We start from the raw sequence: 22,075 nt of genomic DNA, 5'->3' as shown, positions 1-22,075 counted from the left end.
GGTTGCAGTTCCAGAGGTATTTTTGGACTTACAAGTATGTTTTGCTTCCTTTGTGGCGCCCCTTTTGAAATTCACCTCCTTCTTAACATTTGAGCAGAAGCTGGCTATGCTATTCTCAGTTCTGTAGCTTTTATAAAGTGCCACCTTGGGTAAGCTTTCAACATCAGTGTCAGCATGATTAAGGCTTATGGCATTATTGATCATAATAATCCAAGCTAGGATTTCAACTGTTAATTGGCTTTCCCAGGAAGGTGTTATGGTGACACCTGTTTCTGGGCTGCAAAATGGTTACCAGAGAACATTGAACTCATATGGCTAGATTCACAAAAGGACTTAGGCACCTATCACTTCCATTGCCTAAATTTTAGAATGAGGCCCCACTGGGATTTCCCAAATCCCCAATCAGCTGCCACCAAACCCTAAACTCACTTGGCGCCTAAGTTTTTGCAATAAAAGTTCCCTAGGCATCAATGTTTCCACCTCTGGGCATAGGCACTGCAGATCCATGCCAAGTGTCCCGACACCTAAATCCCAGAGCCATGCATGAATGAGGGGGGAATAGGCATTTCTCCATCTAACTCACCTGCAGCACTGGATCGAGTAAGCATGCACTGAGCTCTTCTATGGCTCAGTCCCTCGATAGGTGAGCTTACACAAGATGGCAGAGGAAGAGCCCCTTCATGACTTTTAGTCCACTGGAGGGTACTCACCTGGTTGTGGGAGACCCCCGGTTTAAGTCCCTCCACTTGAGGGGGAAAGAAGTAATCTGCCATCTCACAGATGAGTGCATTCGCCACTGGGCTATGGGCTATTCTGAGGTAGAGATCTCTCAGTCTCCTGTCAAAGCTGTTCCACTGTGGATAAATAATTTTAAGAAGTCATTGGAAGAGGGGAACTGGATCCTCAATCTCCTTTGTGCTAGGCTACAGAGTCTTTCTCATGCTTGCGTGCTGTCTTTCTGGCCCAATGGGCCATTCATTATTTATCAAAAGTGGAATCTCTTCAACAGGAAGCCTGAGGGAGTTCCCTCCCCCCACCATCTGACTATCCCATTACCCAGTGGTTCAAGCACTCACCTAAGAAATGGTGGATCAAAGGTAATCCCTTCCCCCACTCAGATGGGGAAGGGGGACAAACCACGGGTGTCCCACGTCCCAGTAAGGTTGCCACCTTTTTTAAGGTAGCTGTCCTGGGAAAGCTGTAAAGAGTGCTCAGTACGCACTGCCAGATGTCCAGTTTTATAGGCTCAGGATCATCCTGGAGGTCTCAATCTCTTGTACCTCACAGGTGGCAACCCTAGAGGTGAGTAACCTAACCACTGGGCTTATAGTTATAACCCCAAGAAAGGGTTGGCAGCTGAGAATCCCAACCAGAGGGAGCCCGGATTTACGTGCCTAGCATACACCTCTAGGCTCGGTGTCTCCCATTGGCTAGTTTAAACAGAGGCCCCTAGTGTGCTGGCTTTTGTGGTCCCATTCTGAGGTGCTGTCTCTCCCCATTCCTAGTAAAGGGAGCCTAGGTGCCACACTCAGGCTTTGTGAAGCCCAGCGATTTCGTAGGTGCCTAAGAGTGTGGTGTGGCAATGCTCAGCATCACCACACCTAAGTCCCTTTGTTAATCTATCACACACACAGATATCATGTACAGACTAGAGGGAAAACCAGACAGCAAGTATAACCTCTGCTTCTGGTCCCAGCTCTGCCGCATGCTTGCTGTGTGCCCTTACGCAATTCACTGAGGTGCACATTTTCAGAACTGATCGCTAAGATTGGGTCTCTCCATTTTTGGGTGCCCCATTTAGAGCTGTAGAGCTGATCACCAGTAGCTTGCATTGATTTCTTCTGAAAGCTGGATCCCACATGGCTAAAGCTGGGCAGCCAGAAAACAGAGGCACCCAAATAATAGGCCACTTTCATGGGCAGTAGCTGCTCTCTCCCTCGTTGCCCCATCTGTGCAATGGGGATCATTATATTTCTCTACTTCCCAGGGGCGTTGTGACATTTAATTTGTTAATGGCTGTAGAGCACCTTTACATAGTGGTGGAATGCACTAGAGAAGGAAGAAATATAATTATCAGCAGGGGTAGGTATGTAGTAATTATTTTTGATTGTAGGCACGTCCAGTACCCGTATTGTACTTTCTTGAAGTGCTAGCATGGTGGAGGCAGGTTGCATGGATGAGCTTTGAGCCCTTTTTCCTCCTCCTTCAAGGAATGTATAACTATGATGTAAAAACCACATTACGTAGGGTGGGATAGAGGCTGGGTGACTCAGGGAACTGATAATGGGATATGCAGCCTTTGAACTCTAGATCATCATCAATTGGAGCTTGGCCCAAACCCTGTTATCATCTGAAAGCTGGTCTGTGGCCCACATGAAATGAATTGGTGGTCTCAGTACAGTTCCCAGCAGCCAGATATCTGCTCCATAACTGGCATCCCAGCTGGAGACTTGACAGCAGAGAGGCCAAGGACTGAATGAGCTAGTTGTTCTATGATGCCTACAAGCTTTAGCCTACATCAGCCATATGCCTTGTCTGCCCTAATATTGTGCCATAATGGGAGAAATGAAAAAGTGAAACATTAACACCTGTCTCTGGGTCTCCTGGTGTGTCATCTTCTCAACTTCTTCTGGCAAACCTTGTCTTTATTTGCTATTTCTCCAGCACCAGTGGCAGTGCTTAGCAAATAATAATTCCCATCTCCCTCTTGCTCAGTGGGGAGGGGCACATTTGGCAGGTCCACGTAGCAACTCTCACCGAACTAATGCTAATGTTCTGTTTGCTCTGCAGGAAGTCAGGGGACTTCAATCTCTCAAGCTGTCACTCAAACTTTTCTGAAGCATCAACTTACTAAATTGATAAGGCAGCAATAGATACAGGGGAATCTGCTGTTTGAAACTCCCAGATATTCCATGCTTCTCTGTTTTCCCTCTCAGTACACTGAGAATCATTTTAAAGTAATTATTTAGACTGAAAAAATCTAATTGGACATTGGTTGTTTTAAAGCCTATAGCCCATGGGACAATACGTACGGGGGATGAAAATACTGAAGTTAACAGTAGAGAGAGAATCTCTTATGGAGAACGCGATTCTCTCAAGAATCACACCACCATTATTACCACTACTTAAACCCAAAATCTATTTTTTCCTCTGCCTTTTTATTAACAATATAAACTTAGCACGTAACATAAACATTCACTAACTCTCACCACTCCAGTCAGCTGGGAAAGGATCATCTCCCCAGTTTTACAGATAGGGAAGTAGAGGCTCAGAGACCAGCTCAAGTCCCTATAGCAATTTTGGCTAGAGCGAGAATGCTGGGCAATGCTTGTGTCCCATCTAGTCTTATTGCTCCAGACCAGGCTGCTCCCATGCCTTGTTAACCTAGTATATACAGCAGGGGTAGGCAACCTATGGCATGGGTGCCAAAGGCGGCACGCAAGCTGATTTTCAGTGGCACTCACACTGCCCGGGTCCTGGCCACCAGTCCGGGGGGGGCTGTGCATTTTAATTGAATTTTAAATTAAGCTTCTTAAACATTTTAAAAGCCTTATTTACTTTACATACAATAGTTTAGTTATATATTATAGACTTATAGAAAGAGACCTTCTAAAAATGTTAAAATGTATTACTGGCACATGAAACCTTAAATCAGAGTGAATAAATGAATATTCGGCACACCACTTCTGAAAGGTTGCCAATCCCTGATATACAGTTTAGTTACAGGAAAATGGAATAAACTGACTTCCTCCTGCATCAGCCTCAAACTCTAGCCCTTACGTTAAAGAGTCAGTGGAGGGATTTTGCTCAAGTTTTATATCCAGGGGTGCGCTAACATTTGCTCTCAGGAGACCATGCATGGAAAACTTCAGTCCCAGAGGGGAATGTCCCGTGGTCATAAATCTTTGGAAACAGATGTGTTAACTATTTATGCTAAATAATCTGTTCCACCTTGTATTTAGCTGACACTTTCCCCAGACCTGAATCATAGAATATCACGGTTGGAAGGGACCTCCGGAGGTCATCTAGTCCAACCCCCTGCTCAAAGCAGGACCAATTCCCAACTAAATCATCCCAGCCAGGACTTTGTCAAGCCTGACCTTAAAAAGTTTTTCCTAATATCCAACCTAAACCTCCCCACTGCGACTTGAGACCATTACTCCTTGTTCTGTCATCTGGTACCACTGAGAACAGTCTAGATCCATCCTCCTTGTAACCCCCTTTCAGGTAGTTGAAAGCAGCTATCAAATCCTCCCTCATTCTTCTCTTCTGCAGACTAAACAATCCCAGTTCCCTCAGCCTCACCTCAGAAGTCACGTGCTCCAGCCCCCAATCATTTTTGTTGCCCTCCGCTGGACTCTTTCCCATTTTTCCACATCCTTCTTGAAGTGTGGGGCCCAAAACTGGACACAGTGTTCCAGATGAGGCCTCACCAATGTCAAATAGAGGGGAAATGATCACGTCCCTCGATCTGCTGGCAATGCTTCTACTTATACAGCCCAAAATGCCATTAGCCTTCTTAGCAACAAGGGCACACTGTTGACTCATATCCAGCTTCTCGCCCACTGTAACCCCTAGGTCTGCTTCCTAGCCATTCAGTCCCTAGTCTGTAGCAGTGCATGGGATTCTTCCGTCCTAAGTGCAGGATTCTGCACTTGTCCTTGTTGAACCTCATCAGGTTTCTTTTGGCCCAATCCTTAATTTGTCTAGGTCCCTCTGTATCCTATCCCTACCCTGCAGCTATCTACCACTTGTCCCAGTTTAGTGTCATCTGCAAACTTGCTGAGAGTGCATTCCACGCCATCCTCCTGAAGAAGAGCTCTGTGTAGCTTGAAAGCTTGTCTCTTTCACCAACGGAAGTTTGTCCAAGAAAAGATATTACCCCACCCAGCTTGTCACTGAAAACAGTGTCATGCCGTCATGGGAACTGGAATGCCTCACAATATCAGAGGAAGACTAGGCTGTATAGAATATAGTATTTACACTAGGGAAATGGGCACTTGTGACATTTGTATAGAAGAGGAGACAGTCTTTCTGCACACTTATATGCAAATACCATACTCTGAACTAAAGTACCATGTCCTCTCTAATAGATTACCCATTCCAAAACTCCACCTCTATTAACTTTTTTTGTTACCAAAGCTACTTTCAAGTTGTATTGCAGTTATCTAAGCACCAACGTAGTTGTTAGCACCTATGCCTGGGCATAAGAGTAGGATTAAAGGTTTATCCTTCCAGATATTCAAATTTGTCACATTAAGCTTTGATGCAGTAAGCCATTGCTGATATTGCAACTGCTGTCCACAGCTTAGAGCCTGAAGCGCGTCACAGATAGAGAAGGCAAGTAGGAGAAGGGTAAAAGAACAAGCCTAGGACAAGTTTCAGAAAGTGGTCTATGCTGCTATCCCCCACCAGGTCTAGTGAAGGGTAAGTGGCTGAGGGGACGCAGAGCTGGAAAGGTCATTTTTGGTACCATCTTGTAAGCTGATGATTCTATTTTAAGAGTTTTATTCTACCATGATGTTATTGTCAGAAGATGCTGAAGTTACATAAGAACAGCTTCAATGTCACAGGGCAAATTGGGACTACTACAGGACTTTAAACATTCAGAATACATTGGGCCTAACATTTATTTACACATCATGACTTACTTTTATACAGCATCTTTCCTCGGGAAAGCACCAAAAGCACTTTTCAAATGTAAAATGCATCTATGGTCAGAGAAGTGGGTCTGTAAAAAACGGAAACCTCTGTACTCAATATATTTTGCCTGTCTGTCATTACAAATCATAGCTATTTATTTTTACTGCTTTTCACTCCTGCTGGCTTTGCAAAGCCAACACAATTATGGGAGAACTAGCTAGATTCTAATTCTGGCTCCTGTATCAAACAGAACTGTTTATTAGTTCCAACTGCAGTCTTCATTGCATACAGTAGTTTATGAGTAAGAAAGCAAGAGTGGAACTTTTAGATCAGTATGTTTACAAAGCTGGTAGACAGAACAGCATATTTTTTGAAGTGTCAAACAAAATTTGATCCAGAATCACTGAGAGATATGGAAGGCCACTGAAGCTATTTTTTTTTACAGTCACTTTTTAGAGCAATTTAAAGTACACATAGGAATCATTTCAATCACCACTGAAATTCAGCTGGTAGCTGTTTAACAGCATGCAGAAACACTGTCCAATAGTTTAGGAGAGTAAGCAAAGATGAATATCATATTCCTTTGAAAACACACGGAAACTTGTGGTAGGCATGATTTGAATAACCATGCATGCTGTGTGCATACTCTTACCTGTTATCTACATTTGACTAAAAATAATGAAGAAACCTGTCACTTCTAGGTCACTAGCTCAAATTCAGCCCAAGTGGTTACCTACCCATAGTTGTTAACAGCTAACTGCTTGTTCAGTGGCCTATTCCAAAGTCCAACTATTAGTTTAGTGCAGTATTCACATAATGAAAAATCATCATTTCAGTTAGCATCCTATAGGTCAGTATTAGCAGGCAAGCAAAGGACTGAATAGCAATGCAAGATGAACTATTTTCTCTCCTACTAGAATTGCTCCCCACAGGTGAGGGTTGAAACATAGTTGTGGAGAAAGATTGCACAGCAACTACTCTTAGGGCACATCTTCACTGCAGAGTTAACTCAGGTGATCAGCACCTGGGTTAGCTTAGCCCGGATGTGAGCAACCACACTGCGAAGCCATGTCTGAGTTATTGGTCCACCCTGGTGCACACACCTGTATGAGGCTCTAGGACTTCTGGGGTCATATCATATAGTTCTTAGTGCTACAGTAAGTTGTGCTGCTCTATGATTCTTTCCCGGTGGATTGTGGGAGAACTTGTCTGTCCCTCTGGGCACAAAGGGGAAACTGTAGGACGGCACTGGAGACCTATCAGTACCTGATTGGTTTAGCCTATGCACTCCCTGAAAAGTGGGTGGATTACCAGCCTGAGTGTAAAATGTGCTCAGGCTATATCCTAGGACAGGCCAGCTTGCCTGAATTACAAACAGCACCATACTCGGGCCCAAGGTTGTGTGTTCAAATGGGAGCCGGGTTAGGAGCAACACCTGAGCAAGAGCCAGAGTTAATTTTGCAGCGAAGACAAGCCTATAATGTACCAGTTCTGTGGATAAATAGAGGCCAGCCTTTACCTTCCATGCCTGCCAAGCTGGCATGTTTCATGAACCCTCCAATATACTCATTACACCTGATAAATTGGTGGCTTTTATTTTTTCACTAGGAAAAAAGCTGTTTTTAATACACGTGGCTAACACATACTAAAATCCTAGTAGACACGGTGACTTGTTTTGACATGTGTTAGCTAGTCTGTGTCAAACCTGGTGGGGAGGTTAGGGTTTACCTTGATCTGTTAACACACATTAAAACTACAACTTGCTTTGTCCACACTAAGGTTTTAATCATGTATTCATTAACGTGTGAGCGCTCCTAACTATAATGCTATTCCCTGCCGAAATGATATAAAAGGTACATTCCCACTGGGAAATTCCATTTCAGAGAAAGGCTACAGCAAATACTCTAAAGAAAATAGAACACTGATGCAAAAACTTCCCCTTTTTATTTCGAGTTCTGTCAACAACCAAGTACATATTAATGACCAAATTCAGCCCTGGCATAAAGAGGGGCAAAATCAATTAGGTCAACTGAATTATCTCAAGGCTGAATCTCACCCTAAAATGTTCCTATCGAATCTGTGGCACACTGGCAGGTTGCCATGATAAACACAGGACACTTGAAAGTAAAAGCGGAATATTCCTTAAAAATATATATGTACATTTTTTTCCCCATTTGGCTCTGTGGTTATATACAAAACAAAGAGCAATAAATAGAAATTCTGTAATTACATTGCTCATAAAAATAAAATTTTGTTTGGATAGGACACATGTGACATTTAACGGTTTCTCTTTTTCCACTGCTTATGAAACATACAGAGAGTGAGAAAATATATGTAACAACATAACCAAGCTGTTAAGAAAGCTTGATTAGTCTACAATGCATTTCACTGTGATAGCAGAAAGATCTCTTGGATAGATCTTTTTCACTGGTTTGACTCATCAATTCTTCTCCGACAGTATGGACAACAGTTATGCTGGAGCACCAGGAGCTCATAATCCTCCGAATGAAACATCTGTGAATTAGGAACAGATTTAGGCATGTCTATTACACTGTTACTGGCTCACATCTAGGAAAAGGAAACTGAAATGGAATGGTTTTGCTAGGGCTCAGAATATCTGTTGCTACTGTTACAACAGAGTTAATGTTTCCACAATAACAAGTTATTTAAAGCTGTTTGTAACAGCTCTAATTTGGAATATAAGAGCAAATATTTCATTAAATAAGCATAGAGGCTATGGAAGTCAGTTCACCCAACCAGTGAAACCCAACTGCTCTGTGAGAAAGGAGGGTGGACTTTAGGATGCTTTCTCTGCTACCACATAACCAAAAATAACCAAACTATTGAATATTTTGAAAAAATATACCTGTGGTGAGGGAAACTAAAATGAAAAAAAAATTTTTTTACCTGCTGCCTGCCCCCACTAAACCAGGCTATAAGGTTAGAAAGGCAGAGGAAAAAATCAGTGTTTCTCTTCTTTTAGTTCACTTTAGAACTTCTTGAGTGGCTACAATTCTTGTCATCCCTGCAAAGTCCCCAAATACTTCATTCTACAATCTCAGCTTGCACTAGCTATTCTGAAGCCAGCCCTTCTGGCAAGGCCTATCATCTCTGTATGAACACAGGGTATTTTGATCTCTTTATTTACTATTCAGGACTTCAGAGCGTATATATCGAGGATTAGAAATTAACGTATCAGGGTCATTACAATTAGTTTCTCACTAGGAACAAGTTTTTAAAGACCCCAATGAAAACGTTTTACTTATACCTGAAAGCATGTTGGACACATGGTAATGGAAGCATCTGGTAGCAAGGACCGGAAGTACTGCCACTGTAATGGCTTTGGCCAGCGTTTAATCAGGACATCCCTCCGGCTCATTGACCGGAGAACTGCACGATTCACTATCACAGGAACAAATTCTGAGCCTCCTTGCTGCAGCGTTTAAAAAAGAATGAAGCTTAACAATTTCAAAGCATTTTAAAGATGACATAAATATAAAGAGTGGAGTGTTATTACTCAGTAGAAAGCGCTAACACAGAATAGACATGGATTCTGCTCCCACTGAAGTCAATGGCAGTTTTGTCACTGTCCTCAGTGGGAGTAAGCCAGGTGTGAGCAAGGTATTTTCACTGTGCTTCACTCATTCCCATTAACACAATTCTTTATTTAAAACAAAAAAAAGCCATTTACAAAAATGTCCCTGAAAATGCCTATTTTTAACTGCACCCACCCAGACCCTGAGCTGTCTAGGGGACAGTCCCTCTGCTGCTTGCTGGGAACACCAGACTCCAGTTGGACTCACCCGTGCCCCAGCCATCTGAAACTGGGGTATAAAGAAACTCCTGGGAGGAGTCAACCAGAAACTCAAGCTGGGAGAAACAGAGATAAAGAAGCTGAACTGGGACATTATGTGTACAGATAACATCAAGGGCCCACTGCTGTCTACAGCTTTTTCTCCAGACATTCTCTCCCATGCTGACTGGCTGTTTGCTCCAGCTCTATCGAGTTTCTTTGCCTCACTCCACCTACTCTTAATACTGCTCCCTCTTCTCCTTCCCCCATTCCTCTTATCCCTCCCCTGACCCTTTACCTCCCCTCTCTGCAATGTCTCTTCTCCCTTTCTTTGCCTCATCTCAATCTCTTCCCAACAAATGCCAATCCAAATAAATACACCTCTACCCTGATATAACGCGAATTCAGATATAACGCCGTAAAGCAGTGCTCCGGGGGGAGGGAAGGTGCGCGCTCCAGCGGATCAAAGCAAGTTCGATATAACGTGGTTTCACCTATAATGCAGTACGACTTTTTGGCTCCCGAGGACAGCGTTATTTCGGGGTAGAGGTGTAATAAGGAAATAAAAATATTGTGGAACTAAAATGGTATTTACGGACTATCACACTGATCATCTGCTCACATGTTATATTCTTTCCCCTGCATCTTCATCTGTCTGGTCTGTTTAGACTGCAAGCTCTTCAAGGCAGTATCTATTACTTACATTTGTAAAAACATGTAACACAATGGAGCCCTGATGTTGTTTAGGGCTCCCTAGGCACTAATATAATACAAATAATAATAGTAATACCACCACCTGGCCTTATTTAACAATCTTGGCCAGCTGATGTTCTCTGTTACATCAGTGTAAATTCAGAGTAACTATTGTTTTCAGATTTACAATATGGTAAAAGGGAACATGGACTACCTATATATGAATATCCTGCTCATTTTATATCCTGGATGTCTTGCTTTGAGGCTCTCTCTTGGGCATGTTTATATCTGTGTGTTATGTAAACCCTCTACTATGAAAAAAGTAAAGGGCTGTTCAAACTAACTTCAGAGTTTGATTTTTTAAATCATGCCACATAACTGCAGCATGCAGACAACATAGTAATTTTTAAATCTGTTTCTGCAGTGGGTGGGTAGGCATGTCAGGAGACTATTCTTCCATTGATGATGATGAAGCCAGAGAGAAACAGTTTTCTTGAAAAAGACATTCAGATAGAATAAGTGGTTCTCCAGGTTTTTCTTTTCTGTGGACTCATCACTTTGTCTGAGAAAGATGCCATTCTCCCTCAACTGCTGCTCCTAGCCTCCTAGTCACCCACTTTCCTCCATTTCTTGTGGGGGGTCTGCAGAACATATTAACACTTCGTAAAAGAATCGGAGAGGCTGTGGTCTGTCGAGACCTGCTTCTGATCAGTAAACGGTGACAAAGAAGGAACTGTGGGATGCCAGCTCAAAAGGAGATGTGATAGCATGGAAAGAACATTTGCAGGTCGAGTCACCCTGGGTTGCTTTCTCTTCAACAATCTTCAGCCTCAAGGGCAGCAACATTTGAAAACCCAAATGATGTATCCTCACCTCAAAGCTCAATTTTGCGGTAAAGGGATCATCCTCTTCAATAATGTCTGTGTTGTCATCAAATCTCAGCGTCTGCGCTCCTAGAGAGGTTTGTTACGGAAGAAACAAGAACTCCTACAAAATCAAATCCTTTTACCCTAGCACTTGTCTTATGGCTTAGTGGTAGGGCTCTCACTCCTTGCTTCACCCAATGCCCATCATGTCAGGCAAATAGGAGTACTCAGATAAAACTGGAGTAATCCCTAGATTATATTAGATAGTGCTGCAGAAGCAGCTTACTCTGGCCCAGGAAGACTGGAGTACCACACCTCACTAAGCAGCAATTGCTGTGGAACAGCAGAGCTTAAAACCACCAAGTTACTAGCAGTAACTAATCTACATAAACGCATGTGACCTTAGTAGTACCCTCATCCTCCATTTCCCCACCCTCCTGTAAACATCGAACACCTCACCTTGGGCAACCTATTTTAAAGCTCTCTGAGGCAAAGACCATGTTGTCTTGTGTAACTGTTTTTCATCTGCTACTATCAGGCCCCAACAACAATTGGCACCACTGTGTGCCACAGCAACATAAAATTCTAGGATTCTATAAAATAGACAATAACAATAATGACAGGCTTCAAAGGGGGCCCAATCCAGTTCTTCCTTAGCAAGAAAGATAGAAAGCTGTGATACAAGAGGAGAAATAATGGACAGCCAAATACCTCCCATCCTTTATAGAAAGTAAAAGGGAATTACAGGAAAATAAGTGAACTGTATTATTTTTAACCTAAAAATTCTTGACAAGATTATGAAACTGACTTTTCTAAAGAAATCCTTTTAAAATTACTAGGATTGGTTAATATACCTGCACTTTTTTAGTTGTTACAGCAATTGAAAAAGAAACACACAATGGAATTGTACCCACTTACGTCAGCAATGAATCTGTCCCCTAGTCATAAAAGAAGCGGATTAAAATGCAACAAAAGTATAACAGATCCCAAAAAAACCCCAGCAACCCACAACCAAAAACTCTATCTTCCAAACTGCCGCTCTTTCCCTAAGAAAACCAGAGAGTGTTCTGGATTAAAAGGATACCATCACTTGCCATCTCTTGCCATTTATCTTCTCTCTTCTTTAATCTTGGTGCTTCCAGATCAATAAGAGCTACAGCTTCTTCATCAGTGATCCCTTCTTCCAAATAAAACTCCACCAGATGCAATACTTCTAAAGGACACAGATGAAAAAGGAGAGAGCAGTTACCTGCAAGAACTCAGAATATCTATAGCAAGCCTTGCCTAAGTCTTTTAAAGATTTACGTGTCCTCAGATCTCTACAGTGGCATTCTTCTACCTCCACACTCTCATTATTCAACTTAATATATCATATCCAGAAAATAAAGCTTTTTAAAGGATGGATTTTGAGTTAATAAAGTGCCTCATATCTTCTTGGTGCCTCACCACAAAGTAATACATTCAATACTGCCAGGGCTGTGACATCAGAAGCAAAACAGTGGCCATTTTGCAGCAAAAAATCTCACACAGTCTTGGACACTAGAATGTGTTCTATTAAGAAAGCGACTAATTGCCTAGAAAACTGGTGTTCTCATCCACCAACAAAATGCATCATCTCTGGGGTGGGATGTGGCACTAATTCAGTGCCAGCAACACTAAAGAAAAAAAAATATTTCTCCAAGTGACACTACACAGGACACTCCATGCATCTGAAGAAGTGGGTTTTTTACCCATGAAAGTTTATGCCCAAACAAATCTGTTAGTCTTTAACGTGACACTGGACTCCTTGTTGTTTTTACACAGGAAATGTTAGAGTTAGCAGGATTTATTGGGCACCAACCTACTGATTAAATATTGATAATGTACAATTAACACCAACTAACTGAGCCTTTGGAGAAAGCACAGATTTAACTGTATAGAAAGTACAACCAATTTTTATTTTCCAACGCACCGTAAGATGAAGCAGAGAAGACGAAGGGCTGTCTGCAGTTAATGCACACATTCCCCAGATTATTTAGCAAGGGGTTGTTGGTGGAGCACCTATAACACAAGGGCACAAGCTCCTGCAAAGACACACACACAAAGCAGCATAATTGCAAACAGACTGTTCTGAACACACAGGGTCTGATTACACACTGCACTGCTCCAGTTTTACACCAACAGAGTTCACATAGCAGCAAAAGACTGGAGTAACACAATGGTGAAATCAAGCCTTTTAACTTTTGCAAATATTTTTCCTTCTCTCAATAAAACTACAAGTTTTCCCATTAAAAATAGTTGTTTTACCACTCTTCTTTTGCAATTTTGTTTGCTTCTGCTGCAGCAGAGTCCTGGGCCACATACACATTGCCAAAAGGATGAATAAAGGTTACTGAAGCAATTCCTTTTGCTCAGAAGTTCAATCAAATTTAGGTCCTTTGATTCAGGCATTTCTGTTTTTTCTAAACTGCACAATTATCATAGGCAGCTCTACTGATTTCAATGGTCTTTCTGTGTTTATATTATTGTAGATGGCAAGATGCGTGTTCATTTGCAGTTAAGCATTTTCACAGTACAATTTGTTTTAGTGAGCACCCCATCAAAAACAGTTTTATAGAACACTGCAGTCACACTTCACCTAAGAAAAAAAGAATGTTTTAAAGCAAGATTTTAGGAAGGAAAGCCATTCAAAGGGTTGGAGAAAGGGAGCTCTAGTAGTTGGGGCAAGCACAAGTGACCTCCAACTGTAGACGGACACAGAGAAAGACCCAAGGAAACACTCTGTGGAGTAAGTGCATATGGAATTGAGGGATGGTGCAGCTTGAAGGAACAGAGTGAGGAGACAGGGAAATAGAGGGATATGAGATCAGAGAGTGAAGAAGGAACTTGTCCATACAGAGAGGTCTCATTTTCATTGAGAATGAAGAGGGAGAGAAAGTCTTGACATGGCGAATAATGATGAGAGGATTTTGTTTCCTGCATAAATGTAATTACCGCAAATCTGTGCAAAATCCATTTTAAGCATCTTTGTGCATATGACAAAGTAGCCTCTTGTATCAGGTCAAATACTAATAATTAAAATAATATATATCAGAACTTACTTCACTGTCATGGAATGGCTTGGATCGGATTGTCAGGCTGCCCAGCTCAATTGATTTTTGAAATCTAGCTGGGATCTGCAGTCCCTGCAACTTGTCATAGGCATGACGGGCCAATTTATATGCACCCAAAGCTTTACTCTGCTTTGCTAGTGCAAATAATGTATTGCTATAATCAAATTAAGGAACAAACATATATAGCATTCAGGAAAAACCACAGTTACTTTTAATCAGAGAAGTTATGCACTCAAGCACAACAAATGTCAATACTTTAAAAGGCCTTAACTAAAGAAATCTGTTCACATAAATGTGTTTACATAAACAAAATGTGAGAGGACTGTTCAAATACCAAAGTGGATGATTTTTAGAGAGATAAGGAACTGGCCCATGGATAATGCAGTTTCAGGTAATATTCTGACCTCACCAACATTAATGCTTGTAAGGACCATCCCCCATGCCGATAATCTGAAACATCAGAATCCTGTTGGCACCATGTGGATATTTCAGATCCCATGGCACTTTTCCAGGAACTTTCTCCCATGTCTTATACCAAAATGTCTCCTCCCCTTTATTAGTGTGCACCCCAGGGGGGAACAAATAAGCAGAGATGTATGGATAAAACACTCTAAATTCTAAGCACTTTGGGAGTAATAATACTATTCTACATAGTTTATAGATGAGAAAAGAGAGACACAGGGAAAGAAAAAGACTTATCCAAGGTTACAAAGCAAGCAAATGGAAAAGACAGAAGTGGAACTCAGGTGTCCTTAGTCTCACTTAACTGCCCTATCCACTGAACTGCCCTGACTCCTTTTAACTGCTATTGTCCAGTGCAGTGGGACTCCTGTGTAGTTTGTGAAGGACTTTGAAGAGATGCAGTATATCAATTTGTTAATGAAGCCATGAAAAAATTGGTCTTGTACATGGCACACAGCTACATCAGACCTGAAAATGAGAATCAGAATCTACCATTTAGAAACACACAGCTACATTAGCTTGAGGAGAATCAGAATCTATCAGTTAGAAGCAACAACATTCAGAGTTTCTCTCCCAATGCCTTTCAACCTGTGGCTACTGCACTGTCAATATTTATAGCCACACATCTTGTTTGGAGACTGGCATCTTGGAAGGCACTCCTCTTACAAAGGTGAGCAACATGTTTGATAGTTTATGATAGCCTCTTCTAATGTATGCACGTATGGCTAGATGTGCCTAAGTCTGTGATAGTTTTGAGGTGTTTATTATCATCTCAGGGATTAAAGACAGCCCCACATTTATTTTCTCTAATAGATGAATAGCATGGGAACCCCTAAAACCAGGAACTAGAGTACCCTAATAGTAAGACTATACACCACTGACTGGTGCCAAGGATTCCCTTCAATTCATATAATTTTTGAATTTTGCTTTGCATTGCAAGGATACACTTTAGAGATGCCCAACGGAGTCTCCTTGGTTAGGCTGTGAAGTAGAAACCTGGAAATATTGAAGAGTGTTTCAGGCAAATGGAAACTGAAGGGCTCTTCCTGTGGTAAAAAGAACATTAAAAAATTTCTAAGCTAGAAAAGCAACACTTCATATCACTAAGGTTACTTCCATCATCTCTGACACTACATTGTGCTTTTCAAACAGTCACAACAATGGGAGAGATGGAGAAAAGAGAGCACTTGGATTTTGCATGCCTCTCTTGCCAAAGCTCATCTTTGCCACTGAAGAAAAAAGGAAAGGGCTTCACCCAGTAAAGGGAAAGCACTTAAAGGTTAATCCAGTTCCAACCTCCTCCATAGGAGTAGTGGGCCCAGAACACAGTGGAACCAGTATGCAGATGGGGTGGTGAAGGAAAGCCTTGAAGTCCACATCCACTGTGTGCTGCAAAGCATAGCTCTGCAGAGGCTCTTTCTGAGTCACAAAAAGGTGGTTTTAGGGGTGCAATGGTGGTAGGTCCAGTACAGTGCAACACAGGGCAAAAAAAACCCCAAACAAAACCAAAATTAGATCATTGCAGTGACACCAGCTTCCATTCAATATTTAGTTTAAAAGTAATTAATTGTTTCTAATTATTCCTGAATTATTTGCAGAAAATGTGCCAGCTAAACGAACAATACAACTGCTAGTGAAAATATCTTACAGTGTATCTGTGAATAGAGTGATAAACGTGATAAAGTTCTGCCAAGTGCTGGAAGTGGTGAAACTTCTGTAACATTTCAGTCTTCTGCTGTTCGTTCTCTGTGGGAGGGAAAGTCATTAGACCTCTGGTCATTCTATACTAAAACATAAGAGTATTACTCAGCTAGAAAGATCACAATACAACATGGTTGCAGCGTTACCACTTCCAATAGATTAATATTCCTGACTAAGTGTCCTACAAAATATGGGTTATGTAATTTTGCCATTTTTATGTGCAATTTTCTGCTTTAACATAAAGCATATTAAGATGCAGGATAGTATGGCAAGTAGTTTTAACACAGCCAGAGGTTAATGGCTTAGCTAGAGGTGGAACATATTAGCCTTCCACCACTAGAAACCTGATCCACACCTTTTGAGGTTAAAGTAAAATGAGTTTAATGTCATTCCTTTTATCCACATTAACACATTACTAAGCAATTGAACCATTTGCAGTGTTTGCACAGTGTATGAAGGGCTATAGATCAGCACTATCATGCATTAGCAAAACTGAAGTGATGCTTACACAGTGCAAGGCACTAGGCCATCAATCTCTTTTTTCCATTATCACTCATCTGCGTCTCATCTCCACTGGCTCCACCTCTCCTCCAGTGCAATTGATTTAGAAGCCAGTGCAATTGATTTAGAAGCAGAGAACTAATGAACACTAACTTTCTTCTTTGGCTGGCTAAAATAATTCATGAAGTGTCTCCCCAGTTAATCTCATCCACATTTAAATATTAGGATAGACTACACTATAAGATCATGTTTTATTATTATTTAGCCCTCCGGTCATCATTTTATCCAAGGTGTGAGGCGCAGGAAAGGGGCTAGGGGATATATTGTGGAATTAGGAGACATGGTTGTGACTCCATTTTGATTTAAAAATGAGATTTATGTTGATTTTTTATAAGCACACAGACTAGAGAGATAGAATTACAACACGATATAATGTTGGCTTACAATACAGTGCAGTATATAAATATTAGTCTCTCAGATTAGTATATAGCACAATTAATGAGCGAGCAAGAGGTTTTAATTAAGCCATCACGGTTCATTCAATGTTTATCTGCATGCACGAGCAGATAACAAATTTGAACTTGCTTGTGTTTACTTACCTTGGGCTATATCTAAACACTGCATGGAGAGCATCCAGTAATAATACGCTGCATCATTAAATCGGCTTTCTACCACAGCATTATGAGTTAGCTGTTCCAGCACTTTTACGGCCTCACTCTGTCTGCCAGCCTTGTGGAATGCTACAAAGGAGACCAAAACAAAGAAGATTTTACGGTGTGATTATATCAATTAACTGAAATTATTTTCTTAAATTAATAACAGGATATTCATCAAAGCTGGAACAGGATGAAAAGGACTACACTCCTATTTTTCTATTTTTGAAAGTGGTGACACTAATGGAAAATAGAAGTATCGGCAGGTACTTTGTGGCTTTTGTATTGTGTCAGGACACAATGTAGGAAATACAACTACCACGTACATAAGTAGTGCCAAGCTAGTTGCTTTATTAAAAAAATTTGCACAGAGGAAAATCATCATCCTGATGATCAGACATTTGTGAACAGGGGAAACTAGTGAACACTGTGGGATCAAGTCAAAATTCAAGGCCTGGTCTACACCTAAAAATTAGATCGACCTAGCTGTTTAGGACTGTGAAAAATTTTACACCCTCTTTGATGTAGTTAGGTTGAAGAATTCTTCCATCAAACTAGCTACCACCTTTGTGCTGTAGCCACTAAAGTACACACATAACTTAAGGTAATATTTCAAGGCAGCACTTTTACAATGCTCAACACTGTAGTATCAAAGAATCTTGAGAGGCAGAAAAAACACAGTATATATTATTTATTAACAGGATTTCTTTACATTGGCTCCTGTGCAGAAACTGAAGTTCAGTCCTGAATTCCCACTTGGTAAATGTATATTTTACAAATACTACATGCAGATAATATTTTATGACAGAAATCCATAAGAAGCAAGGGATTTCATAAGCAAGGCCGATGCTCCATCTTGTATGAACTACATACTGCCTAAATATAAAGGCCAGCCTCACCCCTTCTTTTGGTGTTTGTTCAGTGTCCAGTACATTTTGGATGCCACTTTAAAGGAAAACACTGATAATAATACAGTGTATATAGTGTATCAGATCACTTTTCAAAACACTTGCTATACTCAAGCACAGAGTGGGAAAGAAAATCCAGAATTATAACCTTTTTTATAGATGCTATTGCTTTTGTTAAGTTTGTTATATTTCCTTACCAAATAAGACCTCTCTGATAACCAGAATATAACCTCCTGTGATCAGCAAGAACACATGTATTCTCCAGTTATCTCACCCTTTAAATGGTTTGTGTTGTACAGATTGACAGTTCTCCAGGGCAGAGATTGCATCTTCAGCATTTGGAAAATGCTTAGCACATTTTGCATGCTACCAGCATATAAATCATGCTACCAGCATGTAAATCATGTACAGTCCTACCTTTTTGGGCCTCTTCAAATCTATCATTCTCTGCCAGCCACTGAGCATAAGGGACATAGACATCATCTTTAAATTCAGGATGCTTTTCACTCAAAGAAAAGGCCTAAGATACAGAATGAATTCATTAATAAAATATTGCATGGTTTAAGGTAGTTCAGAACACTGCATGAGATAAATCCTTTAGTTAAAATAAAATTTACAATACAAATATTATTTATACAGAAGTATGAAAATTCCAACCAGTGTTTTCTTCAGAAAACTCAAAACTAATGTATTTTTAAAAAAAGGCAATCAACATCTGTAAAGAAGCAGTTATATTTAGTAACAGTCCAGTTTCTGAACTGCAGAAACCTGTGGAAAACCTGAAAACAATCAATTATTTAGGGGATGGAGTAGGTTTCACAGCACAATACAATGTATTTATTTTTATTGAATATATTTTCTAAAAAAGCAGTATTGACATGTGCACTGAACAATCACAGACTAAGCATAAATTTTTCAAAAGCACCTATGTGACTTAAGTGTCTAAGTCCCACTGAGTGTTTCAATGGGATTTAAATGCTTACATTTCTTACGGTAAAATTTTCAAAAGCACCTAACAGCCTAAATCCAGCATATACTTCATGTTAAAAATAAACAAACCCATAACCAAAAACAAGACTGCCAGTACAAACCACGGCCCCCAATCCTGCAATGCATGTGTGTAGGCAGACCCCTATAACCAAGTGTTGTCCTAATGAAGTCAGCTGGGTTTTGCCTAAATATAAATCTGATTATAGGATCAAAAGTCCCCACCAGGAAAGTGTGAATTCACCAGACCCAGAGTATACATAGGAAATTTCATTGAAATGGCACCTTCAAATTACTAAAACAACACAGCCCAAAATAAAAATCCACATTGTGAAAGTTCAAAAGGACATCCTTTAAAAACTGGAAGTCAAATCATACTGAGGAAAACAGACAGGAGCATACACTCTGCCAAGTCAAGTGTGAAAGTTTAATTAGGCAGACCAAAAAAGAATCCGAAGAGCAACTAGCAAAAGACACAAAACTAATTGCAAACAATTTTTGTAAGTATGTCAGAACCAGGAACTTTGCCAAAAAATCAGTGGGGCCAAATTTAAGTGTTAAAGGAGCACTCAAGGAAGACAAGGCCATTTTGGAGAAGCTAAATGAATTCTTTGCATCGGTCTTCACCGCAGAGGATGAGAGATTCCCATACCTGAGTCACTCTTCTTAGCTGACAAATCTGAGGAAATGGCCCAGACTGAGGTGTCAATAAAGATGGTTTTGAAACAACTGATAAAGTAAAGTCATCAGGACAAAAAAGTCATCACCCAAGATTTCTGAAGGAACTCAAATATGAAATTGCAGAATTACTACAGTAGCACCTCAGAGTTATAGACACCTCATGGCAGCGAGGCAGCTTCCTTCCCTGGCCTGGGCAAGTTTGTGTCCCCCTCTGGCTAGGATAAAGGGGGTGGGGTGAAATAGCAGGTTCCCCTCCCAGCAGGGAGGTGTGTGTTGAAAATAGTGCCCCTCCTCCCCACAGCTTACAGGAAAGCAGCACAGACCCCAGTGCTGCTCCTGCTCTGGCTGCCTTGGACTGACAGCGGGGGCACACAACTTTGCCTACTAATCTCAGTATCTTCACTTCCTAGCTGTATGTGGGTCCCTCTCACGTGGTGGAGCAGGAGTGGGGACAGGCAGCCCAGATGTGCCTACCTTTAAGATGCAATACAGGCACATTACTTGCTTTCCCCTCCCCACCCCCCTTTTGGTCTCTGCTGCTGCCTGATTCGTTACTTCCAGTTTCACATGGTGTCCGGTTGATCCCTCAGTCCGTAACTCTGGTGTTTGTATCTTTGAGGTTCTACTGTTACTGTGGTACATAACCTATTGCTTAAAACAGCCTCTGTACCAAATGACTGGAGGATAGCTAATGTAACGATTTTAAAAAAACATGCCAGAGGCAATCCGGGCAATTACAGGCCAGTAAGCCTAACTTCAGTACCAGGCAAACTGGTTGAAACTACGGTAAAGAACAGAATTATCAGACACACTGATGAACACAATATGTTGGGAAAGAGTCAACACAGCTTTTGTAAAAGGAAATCATGCCTCACCAATCTTTTAGAATTCTTTGAGGGCCTTAACAAACATGTGGACAAGGGTAATCCAGTGAATATAGTTTACTTCAACTTTCTGAAAGCTTTTGACAATGTCCTTCACCAAAGGCTCTCAAGCAAAGTAAGCAGTCATGAGATAAAAGGGAAGGTCTTGTAGTAACTGGTCAAAAGATAGAACTAAATGGTCAGTTTTTACAATGAAGAGAGGTAAATAGCAGGGTCACGTAGGGATCTGTACTGGGACCAGTGCCGTTCAGCATACTCATAAATGATCTGGGAAAAGGGGATAAATAGTGATTTGGTAAAGCTTGCAGATTATACAAAATTACTCAAGATAGTTAAGTCCAAAGCTGACTGAAGAGTTACAAAGGGATCTCACAAAATTGCATAACTGGGCACCAAAATGGCAGATGAAATTCAGTGTTGATAAGTGCAAAGCAATGCACACTGGAAAACATAATCCCAATTATACATACAAATGATAGGGTCTGAATTAGCTGTTACCACTCAAGAAACATCTTGGAGTCATTGTGGATGGTTCTCTGAAAACATCTGCTCAATGTGCAGCAGCAGTCAAACAAAACTAACAATGTGAGGAACCAATAGGAAAGGGATTGATAATAAGACAGAAAATATCATAATGCCATTATATAAATCCATAGCATGCCAAACCTTGAATATTTCATGCAGGTTGGGTCACCCCATCTCATAAAAGATATTAGAATTGGAAAAAGTACAGATAAGGGCAACAAAAACGAGTAAGGGTATGGAACAGCTTCCACATGAGGAGAGATTAAACAGACTGGGACTGTTCCTCTTAGAAAAGAGATGACTAAGGGGGGATATGACAGAAGTCTACACAATCATGAATGATGTGAAGAAAGTGAATAATAGGCAAAGAAATTAATAGGCAAGTTAAAAAACAAAACACGAGGAAGTACTTCTTTACATAACGCACAGTCAACCTGTGGAACTCATTGCCAGGGGATGCTGGGAAGGTCAAAAGTACAACTGGGTTCAAAAAAGAATTAGATCCATTTACGGAAGATAGATCCATCAATGGCTAGTAGCCAAGATGGACAGGGATACAACCCCATGCTCTAGGTGCCCCTAAGCCTCTGACTGCCAGAAGCATGGACTGGATGACAGAGGTGGATAACTCGATAATTGCCCTGTTCTGTTCATTCCCTCTGAAGCATCTGGTACTGGCCACTGTC

The 22,075-nt window shown here is 41.0% G+C and overlaps 1 protein-coding gene across 4 annotated transcripts in view; it reads right to left on the bottom strand.

Moving 5' to 3' along the window:
- Nucleotides 1–7,568: 7,568 nt before the first annotated feature.
- The window catches only part of IFT122 (intraflagellar transport 122), a 48,523-nt gene continuing 34,016 nt past the window's right edge, over nt 7,569–22,075 (bottom strand). For all 4 annotated transcript variants that reach the window (XM_045024785.1, XM_045024787.1, XM_045024786.1 and 1 more), the window contains 10 exons: nt 18,730–18,832; nt 17,351–17,491; nt 16,198–16,295; nt 15,495–15,595; nt 14,076–14,241; nt 12,947–13,058; nt 12,080–12,208; nt 11,003–11,082; nt 8,912–9,076; nt 7,569–8,157 (listed from right to left, as the gene is read on the bottom strand). In XM_045024785.1, coding sequence (XP_044880720.1) covers nt 8,068–8,157; nt 8,912–9,076; nt 11,003–11,082; nt 12,080–12,208; nt 12,947–13,058; nt 14,076–14,241; nt 15,495–15,595; nt 16,198–16,295; nt 17,351–17,491; nt 18,730–18,832 — 1,185 coding nt within the window. In that variant the 3' untranslated portion in view covers nt 7,569–8,067. The remainder of the gene's footprint in view (nt 8,158–8,911; nt 9,077–11,002; nt 11,083–12,079; nt 12,209–12,946; nt 13,059–14,075; nt 14,242–15,494; nt 15,596–16,197; nt 16,296–17,350; nt 17,492–18,729; nt 18,833–22,075) is intronic.

The sequence above is a fragment of the Mauremys mutica genome, chromosome 7 (assembly GCF_020497125.1).
Source record: "Mauremys mutica isolate MM-2020 ecotype Southern chromosome 7, ASM2049712v1, whole genome shotgun sequence".
NCBI lineage: Eukaryota > Metazoa > Chordata > Testudines > Geoemydidae > Mauremys > Mauremys mutica.
The sequence above is the reverse complement of the archived record's forward strand: the minus strand, read 5'-3'. Positions and strand labels throughout refer to the sequence as shown.